The sequence below is a fragment of the Carlito syrichta genome, unplaced genomic scaffold, assembly GCF_000164805.1.
Source record: "Carlito syrichta isolate Samal-C Ts95f unplaced genomic scaffold, Tarsius_syrichta-2.0.1 Scaffold307755, whole genome shotgun sequence".
Taxonomy (NCBI): Eukaryota; Metazoa; Chordata; class Mammalia; order Primates; family Tarsiidae; genus Carlito; species Carlito syrichta.
The window spans coordinates 240,966-259,109 of record NW_007251851.1 but is presented as its reverse complement, the minus strand read 5'-3'; the positions used below and the strand labels follow the sequence as shown (position 1 = coordinate 259,109).

General features: G+C 41.0%; 1 protein-coding gene across 1 annotated transcript in view; it reads right to left on the bottom strand.

Annotated features, from left to right (window-relative positions):
- The window catches only part of SNX30 (sorting nexin family member 30), an 84,361-nt gene that overhangs the window by 31,465 nt on the left and 34,752 nt on the right, over positions 1-18,144 (bottom strand). Inside the window, exons 5-7 of the mRNA XM_021715817.1 lie at positions 11,218-11,376; positions 5,052-5,247; positions 3,409-3,608 (exon numbers count right to left, since the gene is read on the bottom strand). Coding sequence (XP_021571492.1) covers positions 3,409-3,608; positions 5,052-5,247; positions 11,218-11,376 — 555 coding nt within the window. The remainder of the gene's footprint in view (positions 1-3,408; positions 3,609-5,051; positions 5,248-11,217; positions 11,377-18,144) is intronic.

Here is an 18,144-nt window from a genome sequence, read left to right as displayed (position 1 = left end):
ACCTGCTGGGCTCCGGTGATCCTTCTACCTCAGCCTTCCAAGTAGCTGGAACTACAGGCGCACGCTACCACGCCCGGCTAATTTTTTATTTTTCTTGTAGAGATGAGGTCTCGCCAAGTTGCCCAGGCAGGTCTCGAACCCTCGGGCTCAGGTAATCCACTCACCTCAGCCTCCCAAAGCGCTGGGATTACAGGCTGAGCTGCCAAGCCCAGCTGGATATACATTTTAAGAGATGTTAGCTATGTATTATTTTTCGAAGTTGAATTGAATTATGGTAGCAACAGGTAGTATGATGTTCATTCAGCCATGCTTCTGCCATTTTCTTGCCTGTTGCATGGTGACGCTAGCATTCATTTGATTATGCCATCTTTTGAGCAAATGTCATACTTCAAATGTGTATACATTTTTTTGGCACCCCTTGTAGTTAAGAACTCTTTATGAACAGCAATGTGAAAAGGCAGAGAGCCACATAAGACACCTATTACTCTCCTGATGTCTTTAGTCCCGGCCACACAGACCCCGACAATCCTACCTGCAATCACAACTTTGCTATCAAGTCATTCCTGTCTTGTCCACAACACTCTGCAGAGACGCTTTCCTGCTAGAAAGGGGGAGCAGGTGGCCTCATTTCTTACTAACAGGGCCCAGCTCACCTTGGGGCAGAGCTTAGGTTTCAGAGAGTCAGTCAATAACTCCTCTTTTTCAAGGCCTTCCCGCAAACAATGCCACGTACAACCCCCTTCTCCCACCCTGATTAACCTGATCAGTATTTTTTTCAGGTTCAATAAACAAGAAACTCAATACATGTGCCTCACACATGGGGTGAAGAAAGAGACCAAACAAATGTTTCTTTGATGTATGACTTCAATTATTCACAGGAGCTTATGTTTCACAGTATAATAATGTTTTAATAAAGATTCCAGATAAATCTGTACTATATGAAAATTTAAAATCTTACTTCAAGAACAAATATATATTAAATACTAACATACTTGCCACACATAAAGACAAAGAAATGTGTACTATAATATCCCAGTGCTGTGTATGCATTAGATTTTTAGTCTGGCAAGGTTAGGGAGTGTTTTGATGAAGGGTCTGTCTATGTAAGAGACAAATCCAAGGACATTCCACGAATAGTAAAAATTTATTTTTGCGCACAAAAATAGATACTATTAGCTTCATAAGTGAAATATTCTGGATCACTTTAAGCAAGTTCAGATTGCCTTTATATACCTGTTTCAGTCACAGGATTAAAAATATAATGTGTATATCTCAATTTTTTTAAAAGAGGCAATGTGATAGACAAGAATGAGCTGTATATTTGGAGCCAGAAGATTTGGTTCTCAGTCTCAGTTCCATAATTACCAACAAAGCTGTCTCAGGCTTTGATCTCACATCTGAGCTTTATCCTATCACCACCACCACCATCACCATCATCACCATTTCCACCTTATAGATAAGGAAATTCATACCATTTCCCTGATCATTGTGATATCCAGACACAAACCTGTTTTTGAAAGTGTTTTATAAGCAGCTTTACAGATTATACATGAGACCGTGAATCATTCTACCAGGAAGAGGCTCCATTTTCCATTGTCCACACTTTAATATGTATCAAGAGCCTTACAACATTCATACCTGATGAAACAAGATGGAATAAGAATGATAGGTACATGAGAGTTCATCATACTAGACTCTGCTTTTGTATGTGCTTGAAGTTTTCCAGAATAAAGTTTTTTTTTAAAGTTTCTATAACTAGTTGATTATTTTTTATTCCCCTTCTTCTCAAGATGTAGTTCTATGATCTTTCTGGGTTTCCATTTTTACAACCCATTGTTGACTGACAGATTTCTCTCTGGAGATTCAGGTCAGTCCCTACACAGGTCTTTCTTAATGGGACGCATTACTTAGAACTGCCTTAAAGAGAGATTAATAATTTAGAAGTAGCTGGGTGTGATGGTGTGTACCTAGTCCCTGCTACTCAGGAGGTTCACTTGAGCCCAGGAGTTCGAGCTATGATCACACCACTGTACTCTAGCGGGGCAACAAGCAAGACTTTGTCTCTAAAAAAAATAATTCAGAGGTCTCCTCTGAGGGAATTAGGAAGGGGCCTACATGGAAGTGGGGATGTTCGACACTGAGCCATGTACTTCTTTCTGTTGGTCAGGAATCCTAACCCTTTCTCTAACTGGTGCCACCTTTGTCGGAGTTCCCCGAATCTGTGTTCTCCAATCCATCTATGTGCAGGCTGGAGAAGTTTCTCGTGTGAACATTTAAACATTTCATCCTGCCCAGTTCTGTATATAGAATTTGAGGCTGGAAATCTTTTGTCCTCACAGTTTCTCTCTCTTTTCTCATTCATTGCTGTTAGACCAAAGTCATTCTGAATCTTGTTTCTTTTATGTATCACCTGCCTCTCTCTCTCTTTTTTAAGCCTTCAAAAATCGTGTCACTTTTGTTCTGAAATTTCACTATGGTATGTTTTGGGTTGGTTCTCTTTTCGTTATTTTTTGCTGGGTAATTAGCATTTTCTTTTAATCTGAAAATTTACATCTTCAGCTACAGGAGATTTTCTTGTATTACTTCTTTCACAGCTTCCTTCCTTCAGTTTTCCCTGTGCTCTCATGAACTCTCATCAGTCAGATGTTGAATCTTTGGGATCAATTCTCTATGTCTCTTTTCTTTCACATTTCTAGTACTTTTGCATTTTTGCATTTTGCTTTAAGATTTCCTCAACCTTATCTTCCAACTTTACTATTCAATTTTATTTCGGCAATCACATTTTACCTTCCAAGAATTCTAATTATCTAACTATTCTTTTTCTACAGCATCCTGTTCTTGTTCAGTACACATTACATATCCTTGAACTCTCACAGACCACTAGTAAAAATGTCTTACCAAACTTTTAAAAAAAACTTAATTCATAAGCTGGACTCGGTGGCTCAGTCTGTAATCCCGCGCCTTTGGGAGGCTGAGGTGAGTGGATTGCCTGAGCCCGCGGGTTCGAGACCCGCCTGGGCAGCAAGACCTCATCTCTACAATAAATCAAAAAATCAGCTGGGTGTGGTAGCGCATGCCTGTAATTCCAGCTACTTGGAAGGCTGAGGCGGAAGGATCGCCGGAGCCCAGCAGGTAGAGGCTGCAGTGGCTGGGAGCGGTCACTGCACTCCAGTCTGGGCGACAGAGTGAGACTCCAACTCAAAAAAAAAACCCAAAAACACTTAATGCACATACATGATTCACCACATGTTCCATTTATATGTCCACAATATCAGTCCACATGTCTGATCCTGCCCACCCAGGAAGAAGGAAATGTGTATCATATACAAATTGGCAATAATCCATTACTTTTTGATAATTATTATTACAAACAAGGTACCTAAGTGCACAAGAATCAAGTGAGCTTACCTTCATGGAATCAGAATATAAAATATATTCCCTGAGCACAGGTAGAAAATCTTCTGTCATGTCATCTGTCAACTCTTCCAAGGCAGTAGAGCAGTTCCCGATGCAAGCTGACACACCCTCCAGGGGTTCGGCCAGCTCACCCTCCAGTGTGCTCCATGTGGAGTACACAGGCCCATATTCTCTCAGCTCTACCAGGTACTCTGAACATGGGAAGAAACACCAATTAAAATCTGTCTGGTTAGCAATCACTAGTATTACTGACACAGTAATCACCACAGCCAAGAGCTCTCTACATTAAGATGTGTTTCTTTGTCCATTTGCTTACCCGAGCCCACTCTTTTTAAAACACAACACTATCTCTAACACAATGTTTTAAACTTCTAAAAGCTGATGTTGCAGCACACATTATAGCATCAATCCATTTCATCCCATAATGGGAATGCTGTGCCTCTGGATAATGGGCACCACAATGCCTTGTGGGGAAAAGTGGTAAGAGCTTCATCCACTGAATATCTTCAGAAATAATCACTCATCTACCCATACAGCGAAGCAGTATTTTAACATGCAATGGGAACAGAGTTCCGTATAGGTTTAGGGGGGATGTTTTCAAAGGGGGGAAAAAAATCAGTTACAATGGAATTTTACAACACATCTCGATACAAGAGATGTAGTCTTTTATCAGCAGATTCATTCTCTCACTTAGTGGTCATTTAACACCTTGGTTCCATTAGAATTTACTCCACATGATCCCTAGGTATAGATGATACCCATCTAAAATCTTTGGGCCCTCACATGATATAATCAGTGGAAAAGGAGAGGGAACAAGCACAGGGGACAAGAAAAAAATGTTGATTTATTTTCCCCTACAAAGAAAATCTGGTCACCAAGGTTCTTGCCATTACAACAGAATGCTGTTGCCATTGTTTAGTAACCAATGAATGACAACCGTTGAAGAATCCTTTCAAAGTGTTTCATGTGCCAGCATGATTGTTAACATTATTCATTCAGGTCTGCCTGGCCCTACAAGTAGGTAGGAAGTCAAAAAAGTCTCATATTCTAGGATGTAGCAAAGCATGTGACCACGAGAGAGGAGGAAAGAAAGTGGTGGCAACAACTAGAAAGGATAAACACAGTCCCTGGCAATTCCTCAGAGCAGGAGGAGTAGGTTTGAAATGAGCCAGGGCTGTGGGGCAGGTGAGTCAATTTCAAGTTTGAAAGCTCATTAGAGTCATAACTTTGGCAAACACAGGCCACTATGCTGTCCTTTTGAACTATGTTTCTGCCAGAAAAAAATATCGAAGTTTGTTTTTAAATTATCATTCCTATGGATGAAGAGCAGTTGAGTCTATGTCTTTACTTTTAAAGCTAAAGTTAAGAGAGAGGAAAAGCCTGGAGGCTCAGAAATGGTTGTAAGCCATAGGAAAGCAAGCACAAGGCTGAGACGCAGGACAAAGGATGGAGTGCAAAATTACATTCTAGTCACAACCAGCTCCGCCCCTCCTTGTATTTACGTGTTTGATAGTGGAATATGGCCTAGTTCTGTCACTCCAGCATTTTTGCAGTTAGATTCTGCTTAGCAAACATGAATACCATTTCTGCCAATGAGTGTCTGGGCATAATCAAGATCTCAACAAAGAACTCACCTATTTCTTCTTTGATGATCCGTTGGGCTATTCGATCAATGGTTCCCAGTTTGAGTGCAAACGTATCTAAGTAATCACCTATGGCTGCAAACTCAAGAGGTCGACTTCTCAGCTTGTAGCCTCCAGTGACATGTTTGACTGACTCACCCACTCTGGTCAGCAATGCTATCCCCTGCTTCTTGTAGGCGTTCAGGTCCTAGGGATGACACATGAACAAGCTCAAAGTTCTCAATCACTCACATAGCCAGGACTAAGTAAACCAACATCTGAAGGCAGCTTCTGTGTGGAAATAGAGGACTCAAACAACAGGGAATTGAGTTAGAGGACCTAATCACATCCACACAAGGACCCTCTCCTTGACATCATAACCACCAGATTCACACTCCCGTATATCTACACCTGATCTCTTTCAACAGGGCTAGACTTCAATCCTTTAAGCAGGGTCACTTACCTGAGCACACTACCCCTTAAACACAACAGTTTCTCACATTTTTTAAAACTCTGGCAGGAGGGAGGGAGGGAGGGAAGGAGGGAGGGAGACAGTAAAGGAGGGGTGGATAGGGAAGGACCCCTTTCTCTCATACAAAACATCCTATGTTGCCTTTAGGAGCAAAATTGAAGGACTGATATCCAGATTCATTCACTCATTTATTTATACCCCAACTAAGCCATAAAAGGGGAGTAAAGGGTAGAACACAGGAAACAGTAACGGAAAAAGCACTGCTAGAAAATTGGGGCCAAGGAAAGATACTGTAAACAAGAAATTTAACACTAAATTTTTTAGAGGTCAAGGAAAAACAGGAAATAGGTTGAGTTTCATAATCCACTATATTTAAATTTAAAGCATAGTAGCTGGCCAGGTTAAACAAACTTCTTCCTATCATTAACCCTAAGAGGACTTTACAGTATCTTCAGGTAGTCCCATGTCACTGAAATGGTGCCTCCCAAAATGGTTTTACAGAGGATGCAGGTATCTGTTCCTTATATCCACCTTCAATACAAACAGAATGTTAATTTCCAGTCTAGAGAGAGATAAGGGAATGTGGAACAAGCTATAACTTTCTGGTGACCTGGCCTGAGGCACAGAGCAGAGAATGAGAAATTCATGGTTAGTACAGCTGCCCAAAAGTCCCTCCCCATTGACACACAATTTCAGGTGAGGTCTCCATAGTATCTGAAGCATAGGCTCCTTGTGATTTCATTCCCTTCTTCAAGCAGCTCTTTATCCACTCGTTCCTACTGTGATTATGAGATACATGTATACTAGAAGTGCCAAAAAATGTATACATATTTTCAGTAGCAGGAAACTGGGAGGCGGGGGCGGGGATGTAAGATTGACAGTAGTGGAAATCTGCCTGGGGGGGGGACACACCTCATCAACAAGGGCACCTGCACAATGAATATTTGTATACCTAACCCTGAATTATACCGCACAATTTTAAAATAAAAAAATTTAAAAGTTAAATTTGGGCCGGGCTCGGTGGCTCAGCCTGTATTCCCAGCACCTTAGGAGGCCGAGGCGAGTGGATTGTCTGAGCCCACGGGTACAAGACCTGCCCGGGCAACTTGGCAAGACCTTGTCTCTACAATAAATCAAAAACTAGCCGGGCGTGGTAGCACATGCCTGTAGTTCTGGCTAGTTGGAAGGCTGAGGTGGAAGGATCGCCGGAGCCCAGCAGTTTGAGGCTGCGGTGGCTGGGAGCGTGCCACTGCACTCCAGTCTGGGCGACAGAGTGAGACTTCAACTGAAAAAAAATAAAATAAAATAAAAATAAAAGTTAAATTTGAAAAAATATATACGCATTTTAAGTGCTGTTAAGAGATGCTCATCGTAAACAGAAGCGTCTGGACACTAATGGTGTACACTTTGAACACCTCTTATAATTGTAGAAGTCAAACATGACTTGTATTCATCTTACTGAATATTATAATTTTAATACAGATTTCTCCTCTCTTAAAATGGATATACATTTTTTGGCACCCTATGTTATGCTTTCATCCACAGTTCCTGGCTCCTAATTCCCATAGCCCTTTCACTGAAATGCTGAGTGCGCTAGGCCTGGGGAGCAGGCCTCAGGAAATAGAAAATCCCTGGCCTTCCCTGCCCCTGTTTCATCTACCCCAGGCAGTACTCTAATCTTCTCCCACCTTTCTGATTTTGGGTCATTAGATCCTTATTCCAGAGAGGGTCCTGCCCCATATTCTTGGAGGAGGAATGCTGACTTCATGAAGCTTCCATAAAAACCCAAAGGGACTGGGTTCAGAGAGCTTCCAGATAGCTGAACACATGAAGGTTCCTGGAGAGTGGCATACCCAGACATAAGCGCCACACCCCTTCCCCACACCTTGTCTTACACATCTCTTCCTCTATATCCTTTGTAATAATCTTTAACATAAATCAGTCAGCATCAGTGTTTCCCTGAGTTGTGTGAGCTGTTCCACCAAATTAATCGAACCCAAAGAGGAGGTCATGGGAACCCCAACTTGAGGTGGTTGGTCAGAAGTTCTAGAGGCCTGGACTTGTTGATGTCCAAGATGTAAGCTCTCAGACTTAGGAACTGAGCCCTGGTATTAGCCTTCTTTGCATCCTTATAAAGAAATACCTGAGGTTGGGTAAGTTATAAAGAAAAATGGTTTATTTGGTGCACAGTTCTGCATGGCACCAGCATCATTTCGGTTTTTTGGTGAAGCCTCAGGAAGCTTTTACTAATGGCAGAAGGCAAGGAGAATCAGCACATCACATGACAAGAGTCAGAGCAAGAGAGAGAGGAGGTGCCCAGCTCTCTTAAACCAACTCTCATGGGCACTAATAGAGCAGGAATTCACTCATATTGCCAAAAAGACACCAAACCATTCATGAGGGATCCACCCACGTGATCCTGTCACCTCCTACTAGGCCTCGCCTCCAACACTTTTCAGCATTTTTACATTTCAACATGAGATTTGGAGGGGACAACAATTCAAACTACAGAAACCTTCAGCCTGTGGGATCTGATGCTATCTCCAGCTAGGAAGTATCAGAATTAACTTGGAAGACACCAAGTCGGTGGCCCCTGCTTAGTGTATAGAGGAAATCTCCAACACATTTGGTCACAAAAGTCTTTTTCTGTGAGGATAATGATTGCTGTGGTGTCATACAATTTAAGAGTTTTTCTGAAACATCTATCCATCCTTCCCCCAAACTAAAGCCCTTGCCCTATCAATTATCCCCTCTCCTGTCTGTATCTTCACCTTCTAAACCTTCAGGATGCAAAAAGCACCCAAGGCTCACCCATCATAAAAACAGCCCGCTCCAGTTCTCTCCTGCTCTTCAAAGTCAGGCTGCCTGAGAGAATGTCCTAGAGTCCATCTCCACATCTAACCTCCCATACTCTAGATAAGAAACATCCTCAAAGGTACTAGGCTTTCACAAGACCATAACTGAAGCCTCAGAGTTCTTAGAACTGCTTCTGCAGACAGCATTTTTTGGAGTAGGGCTAGATTGAAATGGGCTTACTTTGCATAGAGCTTGGAAAGGTTGTCTCCAAATAAGTTGATTAATATGTTAAACAAAGATATTTAGTAGTACCTATCTGACTGCTGTACCCATTCTGCCAAAGATGAAAATATTGACCTGAAATTAGTGGATATTGAGCCTCCCCCACTTCTTCCAGCATTACTGGCTTATTTTTAAGGACACTTCGAGTCTGTGATAAGATCAAGTCATCACAAGAAAAAGGAAGACCATCTCTGCATTCCCCATGGCAGAACATGAAAGTGGCTCATCTAAGAACAAGACCAAGTCATGCACGTTATGATAAAGGAAAAGATGGAGGATCTGGAGGAAGGGAAATAGGGAAGTGTTTATTTAACAGGTACACAAGTTTCGGTTTCGCAAGATGAAAAAGTTGGGAAGATTGGTTGCACAATAATGTGAATATACTTACCACTCAACTGCACACTTAGAAATGTTTAAGAAGGGCTGGGTGTAGTGACTCATGTCTGTAATGCCAGCATTGGAGAAGCTGACTCAAGGAGGCTCACTTGAGCCCAGGCCTCTCAATGTTGCCCAGCTCAAGACCAGCCTGGGCAACAGAGCAAGACCTCGTATCTACAAAAAATATTTTAAAAATTAGCCATGTGTGGTGGCATGCACCAGTAGTCCCAGCTACTCAGGAGGCTGAGGTGAAAGGATCGCCTGAGCCCAGGAGGTCAAAGCTACCGGGAGCTGTGATCCTGCCACTGCACTCTCCAGCCCAGGCAACAAAGTGAGACTCCAACTAAAAAAAAAGATAAACTTTATGTGCATTATATTACAACTAAATTTTTTTAAAAGAAAAGAGGGTTATTTAGCACATTTAGTTCAGAAATTAATGCTGAACAAGGGCAAGGGTTTGTTCTGTTTAAAGCCACCTCTCCAGTATTCACTCACATGAAGTTGGATTTTAACTGAAGGACCCTATTTTTAATCATTTTCATACTGCTTTGGCCCATAAATAAGTAAATCTCTCTCTCTCTCTCTCTCTCTCTCTCTCTCTCTCTCTCTCTCTCTCTCTCTCTCTCTCTCCCCCTCTCTTTCTCATCTCCCTACTACTTATTCTCCATACAAATTCCTAATGACCAGGGCTCCAGACTTTCCCCACCTCCCCATCCTTTTATTTTTTGTTCAGGGAAGATGACTGTGCTTGAGGGCTTTCTGGACAGAGATCTAGGGCAAAAAGTAAGCTGCGCTTTCAGAGAACAGAATAGATTTTACTTTGAGTATAAGTTGTAAGCACCATTCCTGAGGATTAGCACACCAGGAAATACTTCTTTTTAAAATATGTACAAGTTCAACCCATGGGGGAACAGTCTCTGGGAAAACTAGGCAATGAATGGGAGTGTCATCAATAAGACTAATAATGCCTACCGAGGTTATAAAACAAAAGTAAAGAACTTCATCATGTGGTTTCTATTGAGTGAAGAATGGCACCCTCTCTGAAGCCTTTAATATCAACTGATGTTATCTGTAAGCATTTCTCAATTTTGCGATTTTGAAAAAGAAAGCCAGGAAGTATCTGGACCACAATACACTTGCCAATATTGAACAGATGAAGTATGGCCTGAATATGGGAATGTGATACCTGAAACCAAACAGATGGGGCTGGAAGGAAACTAGCAGAGAGCCTGAGCATGTGACCCCACTTCTGCAGACTATGAGAGCGTAGCACCTCAGGTTTTCTCAGTTCTGCCAAAAGGGAAGTGCAGAGAAAAGTTACAGTGGACAACCAACTTGATTTTGAGCACACAGAATCTGGCAACTCTGCAGGACCCAAATGTTTATTGTAAATGCTTGGGAAAAGCACACACCTGGTAGGAACATACTTACAGGCAAGTATTGGTCAGGTGGTCTAATACAGAGGGAAAGTGTGGTCTCAGGAGCCACAAAGGCCAGATCTCAAATCCTAGCAATGCCACTTGAACAAGTACAAACTCTCAGGACTTCGGTTTGCTTGTCTGTAAAATGAGGCTGTGAGTAATCACGTAGCAGTTCTTAAGAACACCCATCTCAAACACTCAGTAAGTGTTCTTTCCCTCCTGTGCCCATTGTTGGTCAGAGTGGTCTCACCCGAAAATATTACTGAGAAGTGTTTAAGGAAACACTTATCTCTGCTTTTGGCAAGTGAAAATATTCTAACTTCCTTTGCAGCTGCAAGGGGGGATGGAGAGGTTCTCCTAAATTCTAACAAATAAACCATGCTAATGCAAATGGACCCCCCAAAACAGAGCAATTTTATGACACCTGCTACAGTGAACCATTCATTAGGATGGCTTGTGAGAGACCAAAACAGCTTTTAAGAAAGAGCTCCAACCAGGCCTGGGGGCTCACACCTATAATCCCAGCACTTTGGGAGGTCAAAGTGGAAGATTGCTTGAGCCCAGAAGTTTGAGATCAGCCTAGGCAACACAGCAAGATTGCATCACCATAAAAAATTGTTTTAAATTAGCCAGGAGTGGTGGTGTACACCTATAGTCCCAACTACTCAGGAGGCTAAGGTGGGAGGATTGCCTGAGTCCAGGAGGTCAAAGCTGTAGTGAGCCATGATTTTGCCACTTCACTCCTGCCTGGGCAATGGAGGGAGGGAGGGAGGGAAGAGTCCCCAAGAATGATAATTTTAGAAAGGACTATGCAAAATTCTGTCCTTACCTTAGCAGTAAGGAAAACATTAAAGTGTTCATTGAAAGACAGCACAGGATGATCCGTAATTCTTTTTAGAAATTTATCCAAAGCTTTTCTTCTGGTCTCCACAAATTCTTCTGAAAAACGATCCACGACACCTTTCACCACAAACTTCTCAGGAAGCGGCTACAAAGAAATGAAGAAAAAAGATCAGAGTAATTGATGAGATGGTGCAAGAAGAATCACCAGGCTAGCAAACAGCTCCTATTACCCATTTGTCTAAGAACAGCATTACTTGATTAATCAGATCTTTATGTAGTCATCAATGTAAAGATTTCTGAAAATTATAGGCCAGCCATGGTGGCCTAAGCCTGTAATCCTAGCAGTCTGGAAAGTCGAGGCAGGAGGATTACTTGAGGCCAGGAGTCCAAGACTAGCCAAGGCAACATAGAGAGAACCCGTCTCTACAAAAAAACAACCTCCCTCCCAAGACTTCTGAAAAACATAGATGGCAAATCACAACTACCCTATCAATTTTATAATTCAAGGAATAAGATTCTATAGCATAGTTCCTAAAATTTAACAGAAAAGTCAATATTTATTCAGTAAATTCAATAATACAGTTATCTTTACATTGCTTGATGTACTCATGAAATAATGGGAGAGTTAATGGCAAGATAAGAAAGACAGTCTACAGAAAGAAGGCAGACAACATCAACCACACAAAAATGTATTTAAGCATCTTAAAATTCTACTTCCAGTTCAAGGAGTAATAGAACTTGGTAAATGAAAAAATAAGAATGTTAGGCAATTGTGTGTATCTACAAAAATACCTTTTCTAGGCCAATTTTTTTGGTTTAAGTTTATACTAAAAAATTATTTAAAAGGTAATTAATTTCCCTTACTCAAACAAATTTCTCCCTCATACTTACCTTGAGTTAATACTGTGAGCAATTTAAAGCTACCTGCCTACCAAAGGATGTTTGAGCTTTAATTTTTTTCCATAGTAGCTTGATCAAACACTTGATTTAAAAGCCTTCCTTGTTACTACTATCCCAGGGAAACAGTGCATCTGCTATGCACAATTTTTTAAATATTTGAGTTGTGAAATATTAAAAGAAATTTTACATTAAAAATAGACAAGTGAGTTGATGTTTCTCCAAAGAGGATATATAAATAGCTAACAAGCACATGAAAAGATACTCAATATGATTAATCATAAGGGAAATATAAATCAAAATCATAATAAGATACCATTTCATATCCACTAGAATGGCCATAATTTTTAAAAAAAGAAAAAAACAAGTGGTGGTGAGGATGTAGAGAAATTGGAAACTTATACCTTGCTGGTGGAAATGTAAAATGCACAGCCACTCTGGAAAAGAGTTTAGCAGTTTCTCAATAAGTTAAGTCTAAGAATTACCATATGACTCAGCAATTCTGCTCACAGACATATGCCCAAAAGAACTGAAAGAATGTGTTCAAATACTTATACACAAATAGTTATAACAGCTCTCTTCACAGTGGCAAAAGGTAGAAACAATCCAAATGTTTAGCAATGTGTGATGGACCAACAAAATGTAGTACATGGCCAAAATGAACTATTAAAGTATTTGGTCATAAAAAGGAAATATGTATTGAAACATGCTACATCATAGGTAAACTGAAAACATAACAGTAAGTGAAAGAAGCCAGATACGAATGGCTACATATTATATGTAAAATGTCTAGAACAGGCAAATCCATAAAGATGAAAAGTAGGTTAATGAGGGGCTGGAGAGAGGGGCGGAAATGAGACATGACTACTTTATAGATAGAGGGCTTCCTTCTGGGGTGATTTAAAAAAAAAAACAACTTTTGAAATCTCTTTTCAAAAGGTGTTAATAGGCCAGGGGCGGTGAGAGGACTGCCTGAGCCTGGGAGTTCAAGATCAGCATGGGCAACATGGCCTCTTCTCTACAATAAATCAAAAAATTAGCTGGGCATGGTGGCGCACACCTGTAGTTCTAGCTACTTGGAAGTCTGAGGTGGAAGAATCTCCAGAGCCCAGCAAATTGAGGCTGCAGTGGCTGTGAGTGTGCCACTGCACTCCAGCCTGGGTAACAGAGTGAGACTCCGACTCAAAAAAAAAAGATGGTGATAGCTGAACAACTCCGTCAATTTACTTGATGCCCCTGAATTGTAGACTTTAAAATGATCCAAATGGTAAAAATTTATGTTTACCACAATAAAAGAGCATATTACATATCTCTAAGTCATAAAGCATGATAATAACACTAGCACCCACTAATCTACCACTCAGCAGCATTATCATTGATGAAGCTCCGTGTCAGCTGATCCCTGATCAGATCTCCACTTTTTCCTGCCCTCCACGAAGGAACTGCAATCCTCAACTTTTTGTTCATTGCTCCCTACAGTCTTAAAACAACATATTATTTGTTGAACTTTTTTGAACTTCATAAAAAACAAAAGTGCAGTCATGCATCACTTATTGACAGGAATACATTCCAAGAAATGCATCGTTAGGTGATTTCATTGTTGTGTGAACATCATGGAGTGTCCTAACACAAACCTATATGGTATAGCCTACTACATACCTAGGCTATATGGTGTAGCAGCTACAGCCTATAGCTCCTAGCGTGTTGCTGTGCTGAATACTGTAGGCAACTGTAGTATAATGGAATCTGTGTATCTAAACATAGAAAAGGCACAGTAAAACTACAATCTTATAATCTTATGGGACCACCACCATATATGGAGTCCATCATTGACCAAAATGTCATTATGTGGCACATGACTACATACTTTGCTTTTGTCATTCAACACTATCTTTCTAGGACTTACCCATATTGACGCATGTTTAGCCACAGGAGAATTGCTTTGCTTCTCTAGAGTTTCGCACTATGTAACTGATCATATGACTACTTGTCTACTCTCCTGACCAAGTTCATGCAAATGAACATGTGAATGGGTTACAGCTTTGTGGTGCCACTAACAATGCTGCCGTGAACACTCCCACAGATGCTTCAAGGGCACATACGCAAGTCTCTTTAGGGAATAAACCATGGCGAGGATGGCCAAGTAGATCTATCAAGACAATAACAAGCTTTTTCCTGTAATCTATTAAGTGGTAAATTAACATATTTTCTCAAGTTAAACCAAACTAGCTGTTCAAGTTCAAAGTAGCAGGAGATAAAAAACACAAGCAGTTAAATTCACAGCCTCCTTAAACCCCCAATATGGCAATAAAGAGATTTTTTTTTCTTTTAAGTTATAAAACCCGAAAGACAAAAGAAACCAGAAATAAGACATAGCAACAAGGACTAGTGGACTTAGCCAACCGAAAAAAGTGAAATATTAAGCCACTTGAAGGAGGAAAGCCAAGAAGCAACTTAGATTTAGAACACAAACCTTTAAAAGATTTAGCAATTGGCAACATCAGCACCCCTGGAAATAAAGTTCTTGGGGTATAAAATAATTCAACAGCCTCATCTTGAAAGAGCTTAAGTCAGTATGTTTTCATTCTCAAGAGTAAAGATCCTTGTGTCATGCTTCCTGGGTTTATCCTTCAACTTTGTCACCTACTAGCTGTTTGCCTTTGGTCAAGTTCTATATAACCTTAGTTTCCTCACCTGTAAAAATCAGTTCATAGGCCAGGTGCAGCAGCTTATAATCCTAACACTTTGGGAGGTCAAAGCAAGAGGACTGCTTGAGGCTAGGATTCAAGACCAGCCTGGGCAACATAGCGAGCCCTCACCTCTACAAAAAAATTTAAAAATTAGCTGAGCATGGTGGAGCATACCTATAGTCCCAGCTACTTGGGAGGCTGAGGTGAGAGGATCACTTTAGCCCAGGAGCTCAAGTCTGCTATGAGCTGTGATCGTGCCACTGCACTCCAGCCTGGGTGACAGAGCGAGACCTTGTCTCTTAAAAAACAAAACAAAAACAAAAAAACAGATAATAGCACCAACCTCAGAGGGTTATCAAATTAGCTAATATACTGAAAGTGCTTTGAAAGATTACCACCACAGAGTAGACACTCAAAAGTTTGGGTGTTCTGTTGTAGGAGTGGCAGCAGCTTCAGGGAACTACTAATCTTCAGGGACATCCAGTGTTCATTTAAACCTTGAGACGGTGGAAGTGATCAGAGAGGAGGCTGAAAATATGGAGGGATTTTTTTATTTAGAGCAGGAGTTCTAAAAGACAGAGTGGAAAGGTTTAGAAATGAAAGAAAAGGAAGAATAGCGAAAGAAATAAAATTATAAACTCATGTAGGCATAACATATATGAGTCTGATCCCTAGCAGGGCTTACAATTGGGTAGCATGTTAGAAATGTGGCACTGGGTCAGATGTAAAGGCCACCCAGCAGCAGTCTGGCCCAGCCAAAAGCACCAGAGAAGTTATCTTAATAGAGTATGGTCGTCATTCAGGATAATTCCTTTATTCTGGTCAGTTCTTCTCCCCTTCCTTTAGGTAGCCATTCTCAGTTCCAGCTTTTCATGCTAAGCAGATTACTATCTCTTTGAAGTAGGAACCAGGTGTAAGAACATCATAAGGGAATTCCCTAACCATCCTGCTTCCTCCTTAGAAGCCCATCGCTACTGGGCATCACCCTTACCTCCATTCCTCAGGTGCCTGTGGACAACATACCCCCCTCCCCAAGGCGATTTCATCTGTGTCTGTGACCATTCATTCATTCACTACAATGCACCTGTCACCATCAATTAATTACACTTTCTTTTCCCTGTATTTTCAACATCTGCTCATCCAGCTCTAGTCCCATAATCTACATAAATATGGTTGGTTGTTCTACCTAGAAAAAAAAAAATCCTACCACCCCTTGACCTTACATCTTCTTCTCCACTCTCCTTCCTAGTTCATTCAACCTTTTGGAAAGGAGTTCCTTGACTTCCAATCTTTCCATTGGCTTATCAACCTTCATCTTCCCCCCTACACCCCAAAACAAAACTTGCTTTGCTACTGACCTTCAGTATTGTGTTCTCTGCCCTATCCTCAACCCAATGCAGAAACTGCTCTTTTAAAGTTGATTGCCAGTGATTTTCTAATTACCAAATCCACGGATATTTTTCTGTTCTTACCTCATAAGCTCTTTTGTGTCTGCTGAACAGAACTTGGGAGCATGGCCTGATGAGCAAGTGAGTGGCTAGGTGTGCCTCCTTTAACAACTGACTTCCTTAAACAGCTATCCATCCTTCAGGTTTAGCATATTGAACTTATGTTTAATGAATCGGGGAGACTTGCTATTTAAAGGAACTCTGGGATGAATCCTTCCGTAAAGAGAACTTCCTTCTGTACTAAGCATTATTACTGCCAAATGTACACAGTTTCAGAAATTTGATTCTTCCTATGTTAAGCTTCCTTAATGGGACACACCTACTCGCAACCTCACCTTTCTCACTTTCTGGGTTGTTTATGCAGAGGAATCTGAATTGCTGGTGAAATCAAGTCCATTTATAGTCTGTAAATTAGCTCATGTAAATAAAGAGCTCAACACAGCTCCAAGCACATAGCAGATGCCTAAAGAATGCCAGGCATTTTTATTCATTTGTAAACACTGAGAACAGAAAGCAAAAAGAGAAGACGACTATGGGTAGGACTTCCATATGTCTTATAAGACAAAATGTCTTTTAAAAAATCAGTTGGGATACACCACTTCACACCCACTAGAATTTTTAAAAAAGGAAAATAACAAGTACTGGCAAATATGTGGAGAAATTGGATCTTCATACATTGTTCGTGTGAATATAAAATAGTACAGACACTGTGGAAAACAGTTTGACAGTTCCTCAAAAAATTCAACATAGAATTACCATATGATCCAGCAATTCCATTTCTTGTTGTGTAGCCAAAATAATTAAAAACAAGTGTTCAAACAAAATCTTGTACAAACAATGTTTACAGCAGCGTTATTCATAACAACAGGGCTCGGAAAAGGGGGCAGTGATTGATTAATGGGTATGGAGTTTCTTTTGGGGTGACAAAAATGTTCTAGATAAAACAGTGGTGATGGCTGTGCAACATTGTGAATGTACTCAAAGCCACTGAAATATACACTTTAAAATAGTTAAAATGGAGATTTTAAGTGATATGAATTTTACTTCTTTAAAAGAGAGAGAGGTGATGGTAGAAGCAGGCATCAAAGGGAAGATGAGAGATGTGTTGCTGGCTTTAGATTCCCAAGCCAAGGAAAGCAGGCAACTCTAAGAGCTAGAAAAGGCAAGGAAACATTTTCTCCTCTAGAGCCTTTCAAAGGAACATAGTCCTAACCTCCATCTTGATATCAGTCCACTAAGACTGATTTTAGACTTCTGACCTCCAGAGCTGTGAGAGAATAAGTTTCTGCTGTAAAAGCCACTTTAAGAGATTACTACCTAGAATGGGGATGAAGGAGTGGACAGAGAGATTAAAAGAGACAGGCCATGAGCAGATAAATGTCGAAGTGATGAGGTTTTGTACAAGTTCATTGCAGAGGATCTCTCTACTTTACTGTATTTGATATTTTCCATAACAAAAACATTTAAAGAACTAAATGTAAGCCGGGCTTGGTGGCTCAGCCTGTAATCCCGTGCTTTGGGAGGCTGAGGTGAGTGAATTGCCTGAACCCGCGGGTTCGAGACCCGCCTGGGCAGGCGAGACCTCATCTCTACAATAAATCAAAATTAGCCAGGTGTGGTAGCGCGTGCCTGTAGTTCCAGCTACTTGGAAGGCTGCAGAAGGATCGCCGGAGCCCAGCAGGTCAAGGCTGCGGTGGCCGGGAGCGGCCACTGCACTCCAGTCTGGGTGACAGGGTGAGACTCTAATTCAAAAAAAAAAACTAAACTAAACTAAACTAAATGTATACACATATGAGATAGGACTCCCCAAAAACTGGAATTATTATTCGGAGGGTAGGCCTCTTGTAGTACAGGCTTCCCCTGCTGGGTAAGTGGAAC